Genomic DNA, 18760 nt, shown 5'->3' with positions numbered 1-18760 from the left:
GACGTCATCGGAGTCCGCATCGTCATCGTCACTGATGACGTCAACAGTGACGTCAATAATGACATCATCGCCATCGTCACGTGACCCCCAAGGTCACGTGACCCCCCCAGGTAACTTCACCCCCCCCCCCCCAGTACCCTTCCCTCCTCCTCCTCAAGAGCTGCGCTCTAATTCGGTGTTACAGGGAGTTGTAAACGGCTTTTACTTTTTTTTATTTCGCACACCATCTGTTCTGCATGCCCGTTAGTTGCAGGATGGTATGGTGCACTAATGTGATGCCTGATGCCGGTTTTTTTTTCTTCAAAAACTTGTTTATTTTGTTTGAAGCAAGATTTGGCGCGTTATCAAAGAAAAGTATTTTCGGTAGGGCAAAAGTAGGTAAAAGAGACAGTAGAACGTCAATGACGTGTTTGGACGTCGTGGCAGGCATCGTGTAAACCTCCAACCACATAGAGTACGCATCGTCCATGACTCCGCAGATGCGGATACGCTTCGCCGCCCACCGATTGAATAGTGGATCGTTTTCAGTTACTGTTCATGATGGCGTTGGACTCAAGGAAGACTTCGAGTCTTTCCAGAAAGTTAGCCCAGGTGCCAGGACTTTTGTCGAAAGCGGTAAGTGTTCGAAACGTCGACAACGTCGGTAGCCACGTGTTGTGCTTGACACTGGACACTTACCATTCGCTGAGAAGAAACTTGCATGTTCGTCTGCGACGAGTCGTCCGATATCAGGTCATCACCGCAACACCATCTCCCGACAAAAAAGCCTGTCCATAGTTAGCAATCACGTGAACTTATAAATTCCCGAACGCTCATAACTTGCCGTCGCTAAACGCCGTTCATTCATAGCGTCATCATTGCAAATAAACGTCTTCCTATTTCTTCTGATGGTTTTCATCATATTCCTCCTAAGCTGTACTTACAACATTATGTGTGTCGGTACTTCCGAAAATATTGCAACGGCGTTTGTTTTCTGGGAACCTATAATGTAACAACCTTTACAACATCTGCCGGACCCCGTGAAACACAATATTTCGTGACATTATTTTAGTCGTCATTAAAATGCTGAGGTAAGCACCGTAAATCGCGACTTGATGTCCGCTTCCACTCGTGTCTTGGAAGATTGAGTCTACTGAGCGTGCATTCCTGCAGAAGAAATTTTCATTGATAGAATATTAACACGTCAATCAACATTTGATTCCTTCTTGGTAAGATTTGTTGTGAAAGCCCGTAACAACCTGCGAACCGCATCTCCGCATACATCCGTTTGCTGGGCCACGCTACTTGAGCTAGCTGAGCACAGCTGGCAGCGGCGCGAGCAAGGCCACGAGGGGAACGTGATGGTGCTCGAGCCATCCCACTGTGAACCAATGTTTCGGCCACCCCACGGGTACGTGTCGCCATCTATTGGTTGAACTAAAGTCTTGTTCAAGATGGCTGCCGTGGGACCGCAGCCTTAAGTCGCACCCCCTCTACACGGAGCTAGTTTTCAGTAAAAAAGTAGGTAGGTGAGTCGGACCTTTGTATAAGTTTCACCGTGATGTTTCTATGGCCGGCGCGGTGAAACTGCATTGAAAATCCCTCATATTTGTAATATGATTGGAACCATGTGCAAGACAGTGCAAGGTTCAATATTCTGGTCAAAGAATCAAACGAGAAATATGACCACCTTGGTGAATTTTCGTAATCAAAGTTCATACTTATTGAGGGAAATGGGCATGAGTCGCACCGTTCTGTAAAGCACGAAAACGTAAAGAAAACGACTGGTACAGAGAACAATACACTGCTTCCAAAATTTCAAAACCCACCTTCTCAAACTTAAAATCAACTAATCTATGTTACAAGGTGCTTTCGAAAGGAATACATGAGATGCATATAATACGGCTGGCAATTGATGGAATAACCTTTCAATTATTTAACTAATGCTTCAATCAAAACAATTTTTAAGCCAGTTAATTGACCTGTTAGGTCTTTTAAAAATTGGCGGGAAAATAAAAATGTTTGGTTTATCGGTTGGCGCTCATATTTTTATTTTAGGACGCAGTACTGTTGTTTTCTAGTGTACATATATTTATAACACTATCTGAATGTCAGCTTCAGCGATGGATAAAATTAAAATAATATTATTTTTCATAGAAATAGTGCGAACCAAACTCTGGAGTTTGAAACCTTTAATACTGTATTCCTCAAAGTCAACGCAACCGAATAATCAAATGATTAATCGACTAAAGCTTTGCGATTAGTCGGGTTAAAATGCTTAATGAAAGCTCAGTCATAGTGTAGGAGAGCCATGTATAACCCATACTCTTGCTTCTGGCTTCACTTCAAGGAATCCTTATTCTTCTTCCTACCAACAGGTGGCCGTGACTGACGCAGGTCTCTACACCTGCTTCGTCAACAACACGTCGGGTTCGGACACGGTGGACACCGAGCTACAAGTGTCCGGTAAGCGAGTAACGTTACTTGCCACCACGATATGTTCCACTGGCCAAAGATACAAGAGGCATCCTACACTATAAATAAATGTCTGCGAGTTCGCCTTCCTGGAGAACTCGAAGACAGTCAGTCACTATAAGCAATCAAAGAGCCCCAACGAATAATAGCAAAAAATAATAATACGATTAGATTTGCAATTTGCGTTGTGCACAGGGAACGATGAACAAATAAAACGTTATGCATATTTTCCCAGCGCATCTCGCACATTTTTGGTTCAATAATATCCGGAGCTTTGTAAATTACCGGGATTCTCCTAGTCTTCCCCGTGGTTTGTTGTTTCGCGTTCTGTAGAAAAGTGAACGCAAATAACTTTTATTTTTGAAGTGTATAAGGAACACAAGGATTCATCTACGAACTGTTGAATAAAAGTACCAGACTTACAGAAAATGTACCGGTCATCGGTTAGGGTATATGAATTTGCATACTATCTTATGTGTCCTTGCATGTTGGTGAGAACATTCTTGTAAATTCGTGTTGCTAGGACACTGCTCGAAGGTACTGTGGGGTTCGATTGAAATGCGGAGAGTGACAGAAATTCCAGCGCGTCACCGGCGCAGCGTGGAAGCTTGGGTTGTGCTGGGCGAGGTTTAAACAGATCGGAGCAGGACAATTAAACACCCTCGCAGCGCCCTTCTTTCCAACCCGCAGGAGATGCAACTTGTGCGCAACCTTACAAACTATTCAGTTTCGAGAAATCGCTAAAACAATATTGTTCAGCAAGTGGGGGCACCGATGATTAAAAGAGTAGCCTCAAAAAACGGCGCCAGCTCGTAGAGCTCAAATTTCCAATTGGATGTGTTCTGGTTAATCGAACCTTACCTTCTGAATTTTAGGCTTATCATCGTTTTTCTGAGAAAGAAACAACACACGAACATCCGGAACATCATACAGGACGGGCGCCGACGCAGAAGACCGAGTCACCGGGGGTCGTTCTTGTGAAGCCATCGTCCAATAGGTTGATCAAGCATTCATTCCACGGTAGATATCACGGTAACAGTATAGTGTGCTTTTGATAAAATGCTGCAGCGTCTAATGGGAGATGATGCCAGAAGCAAGACCTTCGGCCGATTCTGTTGACTCCGTCGGCAGCCGTCCTTAATAATGTAACAAATGACATTTTTTATACAGACATCTTACAAGGTAAAACTTTATATTAAAGCACACACCTATTGAAGACGTTAACTATATGTGCTGCCGCCGATTTGCACAACACCTTTTACAATGAGCCCCTCACTTTATGTCAACCTAAAAGGCCTTGTTCTGTCAGTGAACAAACAGTGGTGATTACCTTTAATAACAAGGCAGTTGCGTCGTATCTCGTAAAGGTGGTTCAATTCAAAAACGGTAGTATAAATGTTTTCAGGAATGTTTCTTTCTTTTGACAGATATGTTTTCTTAGCCGAATTTTATGACATAACCGACACGTTAATTTTCGAAGGCTATCCTTTATGTTTGCGCGTTAGAAAACGTTTAAAGTTATATATAAAGTATTCAAAACCATTTGAAGCGAAAATACGAGGGACCAACTGACCTTCGTACAAAATAAAAGTGAAAAAACCCATTTCAAACTAGCATACGAGAGACAAACAGTTCCTCCGACAAAGTTAATTTTAGCCGGATATTAAATCAACGGAGTTAGACGGCGCAGATATTCAGGCAGGAACTGTTGCCTGAACATCTGCTTTGGTTTTCGCCAGTATATTCAAGATTGCATATTTCCTTGGTCGTAGAGAAAACAAATACCGCAGTGTTCTGGTATTTTCTATTTGTGCAACCCTGTGTTGATGTTGAACACGCAAATACTCCTGAAGTCTCCCATCTCTTCGAGCATACCATGTGGGCTTCCGACGTTCCTACTGGCAACTTCGCACTTTGCTTCCCTTACACAAGACAAAACATAAAAAAGTGTTCTGGGTCTCACAGTCGACCTTCCGTTAGGCTAATAAACGACCACCACGGCTTGCTAAGGTGATTAATTAGGCGAAATTAGCAAACCTGTTTGTGCGTTAGCGTCAAAACGTTGTCAGAAAAGAGCGTGTTTATGAAGAAGGAAAGCAAGCTGCAGAGCAACCTTTGGTTCAGCAAAAGACATCCGTGTTGGTGTGCGGTGTTAGCTCTTTACCTGTTGCAAAACGTGCATTGCCATCTGTGGCGCCGAAAAGGATGCCGGAAACGGTAGGTACAAGACGGGTTGTTGCAGACGACGAAGGCGACGGAGAGAACACGGATGAGCAGGAGATGGAGGGCCACCTTGTTAAATTCTGCGTTTTGTAAATCTTTGTCGTCCGTAGATCTCCATGTTGCAATATGTGTTAATGCATTACTGTTTCCCTGTACATCTCTTTCTCTCATTCTCTATTGAGTATCTAGTGATAGATGTGGCGGAGGCAAGGAGTAGTGTACGTGGCTTCCCGCGTGGCGTATTGGGATTGCGAAAAGTTTAGGGGACTACAGTGGATCGCAAAACCTCGCAGCATGATGGCTGCAGAGAAGAGTGCCTGACGTGCTGCTTTCTCACTACTGAATATGTAGTTGACGTATTTCCACATGGCGTAGTGTCACAGGACCTGCCATAACGTGTTTTTCTACTTTACCAACAGGTGTTACGTAACCTATTAAAATGCCTATTCTACAGAATTGTATATCATAACAAGCATGTAACTTCGGCTAGCTGCTTATGCTTACTTTTTTCTTCGACAGTTACGAACGAATGAATGAATAAGTTAATGCAAGAACGTGGTAATAGCTGTCGGGATGAGCGGATGGTGTGTGCCTGGCGTGCGGTTTTTCCATTGATTGTAAAATGATTTCACCTGTTTAGCTACTGCAGTTTTATAGAAATTATTAAACGATCAATGAAAAATTTTAGGGGTGATAAGAAGCCCTGTCATCATAAAACACTTGAAATCAAGAAAGGAAATAAATTCAATAAATACCTCGCTTGAAAAATATCACATAAAATTTTCTTTTTTTGTTATATTTACAAATTAACCAACCGGATGACAAAATCGAAAATAGGATAAATGTTCAGTTAGGGATAACGTCTCATAGTACTATTCATTGGAAGCCGATTTCGAAAAAGCGCCCAACGAGATGGATATGAATTATTTATTTACATTTTTCAAAGTGTTCAACCCCAAAAATGTGTATACTACTATGTTTGTATCACGAAAATTATATTTAAACAAATATTATGCCAAGGTTAGTGGAAATCTCAAGAGACTGCGAGGAAAATATAGCAACAACTATATGCGTACTTATCATGTATTCAAATAAAAAGTCATTAAACGATACCATTCAAGCATACAAAACAAGCTAGTAATCAACACATGACAAAATATTTTTTATATTATCGAACTGGCTTAATATTTCCCCATCTCGGGCAAAACTCCGTTAATGCTTTTCTTTTGAAGTGCTGAAAAAAGAAAAGACAGAGGAAATCAGTTGTTTACATAGCTACTTTCGCATGCGAGTTGTTCGAATGGTTCCAAAGAATCCTGCTAGACGTAAAGAACCTTAAAGAGATGCTGGGTATACTTACTCTTTTGTATCCTGTTTAGTTTGCTCGTGGAGTGAATTTTTTTCGTTTGTATGTTGTTGCTTTGCCCACTCTCTTATGTAATTTCTTCGGGCCCTGAAGCTTATAAATAGGGCTCCGTGTTTTCGGATAAATTCGAAAAACTCCGAAAAACACCCGCCGGTAAAATTCGGTCAATTCGGATTTATCCGATAAACTCCGAATATTTATGTGGCAGTATTTTTTTTCTTTTTTTTTACAGTTTGATCAGCGCAGACTTAATGGTCCTGGGAAAATTCCACCATAATTATCTTTCAAATCTTGGATCGTTGTCAAAAGGGGTCTCGCCGCTTGTCTCTTCGAGGTTGATTCACCGCAACAGGTCGTTCGTCGTACATTCGGGTCACGACAAAAGCCACTCTTTTGGTTTCCGGTTTGGGTCATGCAATTTGTGATTTAGAGAAAGGAAAGGGTACGTTTTAGTAACATTCAAAGCTATGGACCATAGGGATTGTATAAAATTTGGAAGAGGGGCAGTTCAAGCTCTCTATTACCTCCTTAACCACTTCACCTCACGCAACCGTGGTCTAGATTGATGGAATAGGATGGGATGACTACGAGCTTCCTAGCGACTACCTCCGGGAGTTTATTGATTTTAAGGTATCGGTGTTTATCCAAGTGCCACTTGTGTGTGACTTTTGTCGTGGATAAACAGCGCTACGTCCCTGTCACTTTTTTGTCTGGTCCTCGTCTTTTCGCGCTGTTTTTAAATCCGATGGATAAATTAGTATTGCCAATGGCAATGGCACCAACGCCGAATTCAACTGAAAATATTTCAATTGATACAAGAGCGTCTTCTTTTTTTATCTGGCATATGTTTACATTCGGTTATTATTTATTTACTTATTTTTAATAGGCAACACAGCGAAATTAAACTCCGAATTTCGGAGAATTGGGAATAAAAAATATAAACTCCGATAAACTCCGAATCTTCGGCAAAAATAAAATCCAAAAAACAACCTCCGAATTTCACGAAAAATAAACGCCGAAAACACGGAGCCCTACTTAAAAATAAATACATAAACTTCACGCTTGGCATTTCTTACAACTACCGAAATCTATTCTTTTATGCGAACTTGTTAGGTACGTGCCACGAGCCCGTTCTTCGCCTCCATTTGCATCCAAGTGCCACGGGAGAAAAGGGCTTCGCACATCGAAGTCGTACAAGCGTACCACAAGGCGTTATGCATAGAAATGTTCCGAAGTAATTTACGCGCACTTGTCTCGTTTCATTTGAGTAAATAGGAAATGTAATGATATTTTGTTTGCATTAAATATGGCACCCAGTTTTTAATGCAATGCTTGCCGTACAAAAGAAAACTGTCGCCTTCTTCGTTATTTGCTGAGAGCCAGTCGATCTGTCACAGAGCAGCGCAATTGATTTTTTGGGGGTGGTCGTTTGCCTTTGAGTAATTAATCAGAGATTAACGGCGCAATCAATTCCGACATGCGACGTTTCTGTCGCTTTCGGCCACGTCCACAATGTAGCCAAATTGTCCTCCCTAACTTTCTTATGCTTTCTTGTTATCGACCTTTACGTCCGTTGATCAAGAACAGCTTCGAAGCATTCGGGAAGCAATTGAGAGATATACACAGTCAATCACTGTTCGCCATGAACAAATACGATGAAAGAGATTGCTTGGATTCTAATGATCTGGAGTTTCTTCGATGAGGCCATGTCTCTGACTTACAAAGAGAGCATACAACTAGGGGAAAGCTGTTCGCGTACATATTCAACCTGAGACTTTTATAATCTTAACAAGAGATTTTTTATTTTATTTCATAAGCATATCTTCATGCCTTTCTTGAGCGTTAAAGCGATTATGCAGGCACTTTTTCACCTTTAGCAGATACCGTTAAATGTATTCCTTGACGTTCATTTCCTACAAAGCACGTATTACATTTTCTCCCGCAAATGGCAGTCACAGAAGAAAAATAAACGAGTACCGTTTTACTTAGTAAGCCGTAACCAAACAGGTCTGCCACGTGATCTGGTGCCAATTATAAGACGCCATCGTTCGTGATAACCGCGCGCTGGTCAACGAATTTTAGAGAACGTTCCGATCTGTAGACATTGTAGCGAACAAGCGGGCGACACCATCTACACCGCAGAGCAACGTGCACCAACGCAGGCATAGCGAAAGAAGGCACAAGCCTCGCACCCCTAGCGGCACACACGCGACACAGAGCACCGATGGAATACGCCAGCTGGAACCCAGGCTCGTCTCATCTGACGTAGACATTATCTCGGACTGGCCCGTTTGTAAATACCTATCTGTAAATTATGTCTATCTGTAAATATCTATCTGTAAATATCTATCTGTAAATCCGAAAAATATTTACGATGGCCTAAAGGATGCGTTGATCCAGCGTACTACCACCTCCGAGCAGAAACGGCTGCAACAGTTACTGACCGCCGAAGAACTAGACGACCGCAAGCCGTCCCAACGTCTTCGCCGCATGCAGTAGCTACTAGGAGATAGAACCGACAACCTCGATAATTCACGTATCCGCGAGCTCTTTCTTCGAAGGCTTCCCAATAGCATGCGCATGATACTTACAACAGCCAACTCAACGTCCCTGGAAGCGCTAGCACGCATGGCGGACAAGATCATGGAGGTTGGTTCCCCAGCTCTTTACGCCACCACCAAGTGCTTCCCACGCAGCAGCTTCCACCTCTCCACACCGACATGATGCTTTTTGAGATCATCCATTGTCTCTCATCAAAAGTCGACCAGCTATCGGTGCAGGTTGCCGAACTACGAGCGTCGACCACCTTTCGTCCTCGGTCTCGCTCCTCCAGTTTCCACCGAACCACTGGACCCAGAAGCTCTCCAAACTCGACAAACCGCATCTGCTGTAACAGTAAGAAAGCACAAAACAAACAGAGGGACAAAAACAGACATGTACAAGCTTTATGAAAGCTTGTACATGTCTGTTTTTGTCCGTCTGTTCGTTTTGTGCTTTCTTACTGTTACATCTGTCCCAACACGCTCGTCAAAGTCTGCATCTGCTGGTACCATCAAAAGTTCGGCAATGCGGAAAACAACTTCTCGCCACCCTGCTCTATGGGAAACGCGAGAACAGCACGTATTAGACAGCCAGTGTGATGATCCTAGAAAAGAACCGTCTTTTTTTTATTACTGACGAGACCACCAAAAATTTGATACCTCGTGCACACAGACGTGAAAATCTGCGTTTATCCTTCAACTCAGCTATTAACACCTATGGGGAGAAATCCATCACTCTCGAGCTCAGATTAAGACGGCCTTTTCGCTGGATATTCATTATCACGGATGTCAAGTACCCTATCTTTGGCGCTGACTTATTACAGTTCTTCAACCTAATAGTAGACATGCGTCAGTACCAGCTTCGCGATGGCGAGACGCATCTACTCGTCCAGGGAATACAGGTCCGAGACCAAAAGCTTCAACCCCACCAGCCATCTCCCCGAGCCTCGACACAATGGGCAGTCCTTCTCTATCACTTCCCGAGACTAACACGACTATCGTTCCATGACACATCCACGCAGCGCACCATTACTCACTCCATCAAAACTACCGGACCACCCATCTTCGCTCCACCTCGGCGACTAGCTCCTGAGAATCTAACAATAGCAAAGAACGAGTTCAAACACATGATCGAGCTTGGCATTGTCCGGGCTTGATCGAGCAGTTGGTCGTCCCCCTTACACGTGCTCCAAAAGAATACCGGAGATTGGAGGCCTTACGGCGACTACCGTGCACTGAACAAAGTCACGGTACCAGACCGGTATCCCATCCCACATATTCAGGATTTCCCCAGGGACATTGCAAGGGCAGCCATCTTCACCAAGCTAGATCTCGTGAAGGCCTACCATCACATCCCAATTGCGCCAGAAGACATTCCTAAGACAGCGATTGTAACACCTTTTGGATTGTTTGAATATTTGCGGATGCCATTCGGCCTAAGAAACGCCGCTCAAACGTTCCAGCGTTTTAAGGACCAAGTGCTGCGAAACCTCCCATTCTGTTTCGCATACCTGAATGACATTTTGGTGTTTAGCAAGACATCTGAGGAGCACCAATGTCATCTCCGAACGACCTTCGAACGTCTAGACGAATTTGGTGTCACCATCAATGTGCAAAAATATACATCCGGCGTGTCCTAACTGGACTTTCTCGGACACCACCTCGACAAGGACGGCATTCAACCTTTGTCGTGGAAAGTCCAAGCAATCAAGGATTTTCCAGGGCCAACCAATGTCCAACAACTCAGAGAATTCCTGGGGCTTATCAATTTCTACCGTCGCTTTCTCCCAGGATGCGCTGCTGTACTTCGCCCACTGAATGCTTTCCTTGCGGGAGTCAAGGCGAAGACTTCGCCCCTTGCCTGAAACCCCGCAGCCGAGGAAGCCTTCGTCAGAATCAAGAGGCAGTTAGCCAACGTGGTACTCTTGACGAATCCCAGATCTGACGCTTCAACTGCCATCATGGTCGATGCCTCGGACATAGCGATCGGCGCAGTTGGTCAGCAGTTAATTGATGGATGCTGGTGTCCCATCGCTTTCTACTCGAAATCGCTGTCCCCTACAGAAGTCAAAAACAGTGCCTTTGGACGCGAGTTACTTGCCACCTACTCCGCTGTTAAGCACTTTCGTCACATTCTAGAAGGGAAACAATTCTTCATACTCACAGATCACAAGCCGCTGACGTACGGCATCGCCTCTCGCAGTGCTGCGCACTCCACGAGAGAAATTCGTCAACTGGCATTCATATCGAAATTTAGAACGAACATCAGGTTCGTCAAAGGACAAGAAAACATTGTAGCCGATACTCTTTCCCGCATTCACATCGATGCGTCTTTCATAAAACACCCACCTACGCACTACTCGGCCCTCTCAGCTTCCCAGAAAAATGACTCTGAACTCCAGACGCTGCTCAGCTCCTCCTTCCGCTTACTGGAGCTCCAAGCAGTCCAGACAGATTTATCATCACCAACACAGGTATGCTACGTCTCAACCGGTCAGCCACGTCCTTACCTCACTAGAGAGTTTCGACGCCAAGCCTTCAACATACTTCATTCCCTGGCACACCTTGGTATCAAGTCAAGACAGACTTGTTTCATCTCGGTATGTATGGCCTGGCATGAACTGCGACGTCCGACGCTGGACACGTGCCTGCATCAACTGCCAGAAAACCAAAGTCCATCGCCATACTGTCTCACCGACTGCGACATTTCAGCTTCCCCAGGGACGATTCTGCCACCTCCACATGGACAACGTTGGCCTCCTTCCACCATCTCAAGGTTATTGGTACATATTCACCGTCATCGATCGCTTTACCAGATGGTAAAGCGATCCTAACCGATATCCTTTCTGAAGTCGTTGCACACCCCTAACCGTTATCACTGCTGAAGCCGTTGCACATACATTCCTCACTTCGTGGGTTGCAAGATTCGGAATTCCTACCACTGTAACCACAGACCGCGGAAGACAGTTTCAATCCCATCTGTTCGTAACGCTATCAAAACTGTTTAATTTCCATGACATCTCAACGACGTCATATCATCCGAGCGCGAATGGACTCGTCGAGCGATTTCATCGGCAGCTCAAGACAGTTATCACTGCCACGACGCCATCCACATGGAGTGAATATCTTCCGCTCGCCATGCTGGGAACCAGAGCTGCGCTTAAGATCAAACTTGGATGCAGCGCAGCAGAGTTGATTTATGGCACCCCGCTCCGCCTACCAAGCGACGTCTTCTGTGCTCCACCATCCAGCTCTGTACCTGACCCCCTCGGCTACGTGGAAAGGCTCCGCTGCCACATGGCCACCCTCCGTCCCACATCCACACGTCGAACGTGGCAACAAAGACTCTTTGTGAGCCCCGATCTCTCCACCGCCACGCATGTCTTCGTGCGCCAGGATGCTGCGCGACGCTTCCGTACAACCCGCATGCGACGGTCCGTACAAGGTACTTGGAAGAGCTGAAAAGCACTTAACCCTGGCCTACCCGAACCGTGAAGACCATGTCTCAATCAACCGACTGAAGCCTGCGTATATCCTGAGCTCCAACGACATGAACAACCTCACACCGCACACTGCGAATGTGGGATGCTCTGCGATGATGGACATCGCGCATCCAACCCAACCCGACCAAGCCCGTCCCCGCACCATCCTTCACTCTCCAAAACACTACCAACTAGTGCTCCAACAGCGTCTTTCACCGCTATTCCGCTAGGGGGGGGAGCCCATGTAGCGAACAAGCGGGCGACACCATCCGCACCGCAGAGCAACGTGCACCAACGCAGGCACAGCAAACGAGGCAGGAGCCTCGCACCACGAGCGGCACACACGCGACACAGAGCTCCGATGGAATACGCCAGCTGGAACCCAGGCTCGTCTCATCTGACGTAGACATTATGTCGGACTTGGCCGTTTGTAAACTGGAATATATGTAAATAACAAGTGTGTCAGCAAAGAACGCCTCTCACTATGTCGACCACAACATTATTAGAGCCTGGCTATTCCAGTCACCACAGCGATTAGGCCCGAGCCACTGTCCGAATGTTCACCAAGGGGTTGATTTGTCTCCAGCCGAAGTCCAATGCTCACGCAGAGCTCGTTTCAAATTGATGGGTCACATTCGACTATCGTCCCCCTGGGGTACTTCTTGTGATATCGTCAAACACTATAATCCCCCTGACTACATCATCAGGTATTCCAAAGTTGAGACTGAAAGAAAAAGGCCCGACACTATCTTAAAAATCGTACCGCGACAAAGAAGTTCCTGAAACGGTGGCGTTGCGTGCAGATATGCTCGAGTCACACTATTGCTAGCTTAAGAAACGCAAATCATGGCGATTTCTGGGCATCACATTGCTCCGCAGCCAATATAAAAAATTGTCGAATTAGCCGATGGGAACGCCCTCCGTTTCTTCAGCTGTCAGAGAGTGTTAGCGACATGAGCGACCAAAAGCGTCGCCGTAGCCGGCATTCGCGATTGGCCAAATCATGGATTCCCATGCACTGGGAATGCTTGCCCAATCGCCGCTTCACGTCCAGACAAATTCTGACAATGAGAGCGAGTCAAATCTTGGTCGTGACGTGACGAACGGAAACCACCAGAGAGCGCCACCGAAACATCTCTGAGCGAATAGTGCCAGTAAGCTCTCGTAAAATGCGAAGCATTGAAACATGGCAACCAAATAGTGTTGCACGGTGCATTTAACTGAATGCCGGATAAAATGACGGACCAGATATAACTGACAGAAAATTGGCCGTCTATGTCGCTCTTCGCCTGAGTAAGTGGACAACTTATTTCATCGGAGCTGTTGATATAACCCACTAAAGCTCATAATCTATGCCTGCTTAAGAAACGCTTGGCGACGCTTATTATGTTCACGCTTCTCGCCTTGTGATTCGTTATGGGGCGTTATTACAGGCGGATGCCACACTCTGATTGACTGTTTAGCGAAAATAAGACACTCGAGAGTCGGCACGCCCAGCGTTCGTTTTAAAGTTTTCGGTGAGTATATGGAGTATTCACTGGCGGCCGTAGCTGTGTGCTCGACTGCCGAGATCGTGCTGACGGCGACCTTCCAGTTTCATTTTGTAACGTGCCTTCCGCACTATCAAGATCACCCATCTTAGCACCTATTAATGTGAGCTCGTTCTGACCGCGCTCTCTGAACAATCCGTTCAAATATGACGTCCAGTGAATACCTCCCAATAGAGGCTTAGCATCAGCTCTTCACGGGTGCCGTCATAACCAGCCTTCAGTTTTTGTTCCCTTTTGTTCCGTTTGCTCCACTTCATCATTACCACGAAGTAACACGTTATTGCCGTTTTAGATCCATCAGTGTCGTTTTCCCCAGCGTTGACCTTTGTGGAGGCTCCTCAACGCCAGCTTCAGTGTCTCGGCATCTGGGTAAGAGCAAGCGAGGTCAGCAATAGGGGCTGTAATAAGGCGCGTGGGTAACGCGTCTATAGACGAATATCTCAGTGTAAGACCGGACACCACATGACGGCAGGGCTTAATTAACGCCGCAAACTCACGCAATATTTCCAACACTGCCGCTTTGACCAGGTATCGCGTCGCGTCATCAAGCCTATACTGACCGGAACTTGAGTAACACCGTAAGCCCCCCTAAAAAGTGTGGGTGAGTCTCCCAGCTGTCGAGATCGACAAAGATGAATCACCACTAGGCGTAATACTATCCGTACGAGCATTTATTATACCCGACGGGTCCGGATGGCAAAGCGAAATGAAAGGCGTCACTGTCATCGATCATATGTTGGGCCTGCGGGACCATGGACTCTTAGTACGACATCAAGAGCGACAAGGCCTTTTGGTATTATTTCCTGCTCCCCTGAATGCCAGTCTTAATTTATAGCCTAGGAATTCTCAATCATTTCCAAAATATCGTATTTCTAAAAACAAATTATCGTAAGTAGAATCATATGTACATCGGCTAGTTGGTGATTCATCGTATGAAAGTATTATAACTGATAGACTCTGGGAGCATTACTCTTTCAATAAGGTCGTCGAAACCGGTACACTGCGTCCGATGTGACTCTGTCCCCAATTTGACTACAGAATCATTTTAGCCTCAAACGAGAACAAAATGACAAAATAACTATCGAAAAAGTATTTTTTTTTTTGGAATAGCACAGTGGGATGACGGCACGTGTTTCAGCGCCGCCTAAATAACGTTGTTTATTTCTGACGTGGCACACTTAAAAAAAAAAGTGTGAGTGGTAATCATTAGCATGATAAGATCTTGATATACGACGCATTTTGCCTAGACCCCATGTATTTTTGATAACACAGTGTGTGTGTTTTTCTATATAATTATAATTCAGTTCTAGGTGGCGCTCTGTGGTGTTAGTCGTCTTTTCACTTGTCCATAGATTTCTGGTGCATTTAAAGTACTCGAAGCCAGATGCAAACCGTACTGTTAAGACGCAGTAATATCAAAAAACAGCAGCGAACAAAAAAAAAATCTGCCTCACATACGCGTACTCACTAAAAGTGTAAGAACAGCACGAGATGGCGAGTTTCGCGCATCTTCTAATGAGCGAACGAGATTGCGGCGCTGTTGGACACGACAGACGACGAACGAATCCCGAAGACAGAAGCATAAATATAATAAATCATGTTTCCAGGGTTCTTAAGCTGTCAGTAAATGTATATCTGAAACTGTATAATATTTTAAATGCAAAAGCATTTACTGTCCTATGGAGCGAACCGGCGTTATCAGCTCTTGAAGCCGCACAAAACGGCACCTAAATTGGCAGCCTCTAAATTCCCATTGGCTGCAACGCGTCATATCAAATGTTTCGTCACAGAAGCCACAAAAGCCACTCAAGATCAAAGCGGACGCGCCTCAGAAAAAAAAAAAATAAAACACAGACACACACACACACAAAAAAAAAAAAAAAAAGCACAGCAACGCAGACGCATGGTCACGGAAGCCGTGGTGCCGAGGATGTGCGCCCTGCCTGCGCAGTGGGGGAGCGCGGTGTGGAAAAGGAAGATGTGATACGCTGTTTTCAGGAATAAACTGCGTGTAACGAATGCTTTCACATTCTTGCACGTAAGTAACCTGAAGTGACTTATCGAACTTTGTTGTATTCGGAAGACATGAAGTTGTGACCTTGAACATTGCCGAGTCACTATTTTTGTGCCCTTAGTAAACCGAAGTTTATAATTGTCAATGGTTGGCAGCTGCAACGAGTTCCAGGATGTAGTCTGGTTCTTTGCGGGAACTGTGGGATAACTGTTTTACTTGAGCCCGGTGTCCGACATTTTTCGCGCGCTGGCCGCGCTGCTCAGGCCGCTGGATTTACCGTTAGAAACTGTTACTGTGAGGCGCTCGGTGGCGCTCGCAACTAAACCAAACGATACAAAAAAATCACCGCGAATTTTCATCATCACCGTTATCGTCGTCTACGAAAATTAGGAGCAGAGCGAAATGTGCTGTCCGCATCTCGCCGCAACACGCAGACCTTTGGCAAGGTAGATGTTGGTCGAAATTCGAAGGTCCATCTTTTGAAAACGCGAAATGTGTAGAACAAATGTCCATGCGCCGTAAGAGAAGTTCGAAAAGCCTTTTTAATGGATGTTCAGAAAGCTATTTCTATGCCTGTCCCACCGGTCTATACTAGATCCGTAGGGAACAAATACCGATTCGCACTAAATCTATCACTCGGATGTATCATTGAGTGAAACAGCGCAGAAACCGGAGCAGCGAATAAAAATTACGAATCAACAAAAATCGGCTTACCTGTCTATTTTTTTAATGACAACTATGAAAATGCAATCTTCATGCAGCGTGCTCGCACTTGACCGATGCTTTTAGGCAATTCTGTTTTCGCTTCTGGTTTGGTTATAAGCGCCGAATGCGGAGCTCTACAGATCTGGCTCCGCTCGCTTTTCTGCTGGGCAGCCGAGCGTTTGGACGTGCAGGAGCAGTGCGCGCGAAAAATCTCGGAGGCCATTACTAGAGGCAATGCTCGTATTATCACAGACTTATCTGCTAACAAAAAAGAAAGATTCTATTTTAGAGCAACGCTAAAACTGAGTCGCAGGAGAAAAGCCGCGATTGCAGCCACTAAAACAAGTAGTCAGAGCGGAAAACAACTCCACTATTCAGCGGAAACCGTTCAAATCCGTCCGCACGGAACGCCTCTTTTACAATTAGAATCATAGTAACAAAAGGCTAGTTTCGTGCTTTTGAGATTCATGGGCTGTTTCCTGATGGCGTAAGCACGCGCCGCTCTTTCTGGGCGTGACGATGACGCCCCCTACCCTACAAGATGTTGGAAGGCGCGGAACAAAATTTCATAGTGGGTTTGGTCTCTCTTCGATCTGTTGTATTGACCCAACCTAGCAACGCTTCTTGAGGCTAATACGGCACTGTACGATCATGCAACCAAACAGAGCTATCGAGGCTCGGATCAGCCTTTGTCGTCTAGCGGAAAAAGCCAGCCTTACAAAAAGGTATCCTTGTCAAGTGTGCAAAATCGATTGGGTTAGTACCTTTCAGAGAGCCTCACCGAACGGTTTGTGACTTCGACTGTAGCTTGTCTAGTGTCGAAGTAATATAGCGGAATAAATTTACAGATAGCTGTAACCCTCGCCTGTCAGCCCTATCTTTCTGTTTATGTTATAGTCGGTGAAAACGTAAGAAAATCAAGGCGTGGATATTCCCTGACGTCTTATCATCTTTGCGCAGTCTACGAGATCGCGGCATGATATTAGCCAATGAAAATGAAAATTAACGAAGCAAGAGGCGTGAACCTGAGAAGTCCCTCCCTGCGTTTCTTTTCCTGTCTGGGACCGTAGTGGCACCCTAAATTCATCATGCTTATCAAACTGAAACTCATCGGCTCAAAAGTTTGTATTTTAACTTTTTACTCGGAAATATATTGGAACGGATCATTGCTTGATCGAGGTACTAGTTCTTGAGATGGCTCAAGTACTCATTTTTCTTTTATATTAAACAGCCTTAGGAAACATAATTTCTTTCATTCTTTCGCACATTTAAGTAATGTTTAAGCAGAATATGAATTTTTCTAATTTCCTTTCATCCTAAGTTCGGCCGCACACGACGTAATCAGCTAATGGGACCAATTAAAAAGCGCCAAAAGCGCAAATCATTGGATATTTTTATGGTTGATACAGCAATGACAAAACACGCACAAAATTATGAAAACAACATGATAGTCCGTTTTTTTCATGCTATCTAAATTGCCCCGTCAATTCGTACTGTCGGCTGCATCTGGACGTAAACTGGTACAAACTATATGTATGTTCACATCTGTGTTTTAGCAGAATTTCTGTAAAGTACTCTGTCAGGTTTTTTATGGTAAAAAGAAAGGAAACGGAGGGGTCCGTCTGGTTTTGATATAAAACAAATATATTTGCACCTAGTTGTTGCTCTTCTTTCCGAATCCACGTAAAGAAAAAAAAACTTTTTAGCAAATAAATCAAAGAAAAGTGCGTACATCCAAAGTTCAACTCGCCGAGGTTGGCACTAGTTTACGCTGGTTTTATGCGCCTCCCTGGTGGCAGATGGTGACCAGTCAACCGGTTGTTGGGATGGCTTTGCCGGTTGCTCTTGAGCCAGGCTTGCCGTTTTGAGTTGACGGTGACGACAGGCCGGCAGACTTCTATGGATGACAGCTTCGCCGGTGTATTCCGAAGCCAAGCTTTTCCGAATCCGTCCGCTCTCAGCCCTGAATCTCCTCCCTCTCCTCGACCTCTTTCTCTTCCTTTTTCCCCCGTTGGTAGCCTCCGATTTTTTCCCCCTTTTTGTTGCCGTATTGATCACATCATTACAATGACCCCCTTTTAGTTTTTTTCGTCTTTTCGCAAAAAAAAAAAAACCCGAAAATTCGTAATTATTTGTTCCTTTGGTAAGTACAAAAAATCACAGCCAACCAAGGTAATCAGCCTACGTCTTTTTTCTGCTAAATGTGTTTTATTCGAAACGAATATTCTTGCAACAATAAACTCCACTAAAGCGCACGACTGTTGAGCTGCTTTGCTTTGTGTGAGTAATGAAGCGGCTGATGGACTGTTTGCACGACGAAATGCCTACCCGATAAGTACAAATTAAAATTTTCCACTGCCCATACGAGTGCAAGGTACTCTCACTCAATCGCAGAAAAGTTATTTTCTCTCTCGGAAGGAGTCGCT

General features: G+C 44.9%; 1 protein-coding gene across 1 annotated transcript in view; it reads left to right on the top strand.

Moving 5' to 3' along the window:
* Positions 1-18760, top strand: part of LOC8027799 (Down syndrome cell adhesion molecule-like protein 1 homolog) — a 101949-nt gene that overhangs the window by 5886 nt on the left and 77303 nt on the right. The window contains exon 2 of the mRNA XM_040207633.1: positions 2358-2445. Coding sequence (XP_040063567.1) covers positions 2358-2445 — 88 coding nt within the window. The remainder of the gene's footprint in view (positions 1-2357; positions 2446-18760) is intronic.

The sequence above is a fragment of the Ixodes scapularis genome, unplaced genomic scaffold, assembly GCF_016920785.2.
Source record: "Ixodes scapularis isolate PalLabHiFi unplaced genomic scaffold, ASM1692078v2 PGA_scaffold7__128_contigs__length_106722199, whole genome shotgun sequence".
Lineage (NCBI taxonomy): Eukaryota > Metazoa > Arthropoda > Arachnida > Ixodida > Ixodidae > Ixodes > Ixodes scapularis.
The sequence above is the reverse complement of the archived record's forward strand: the minus strand, read 5'-3'. Positions and strand labels throughout refer to the sequence as shown.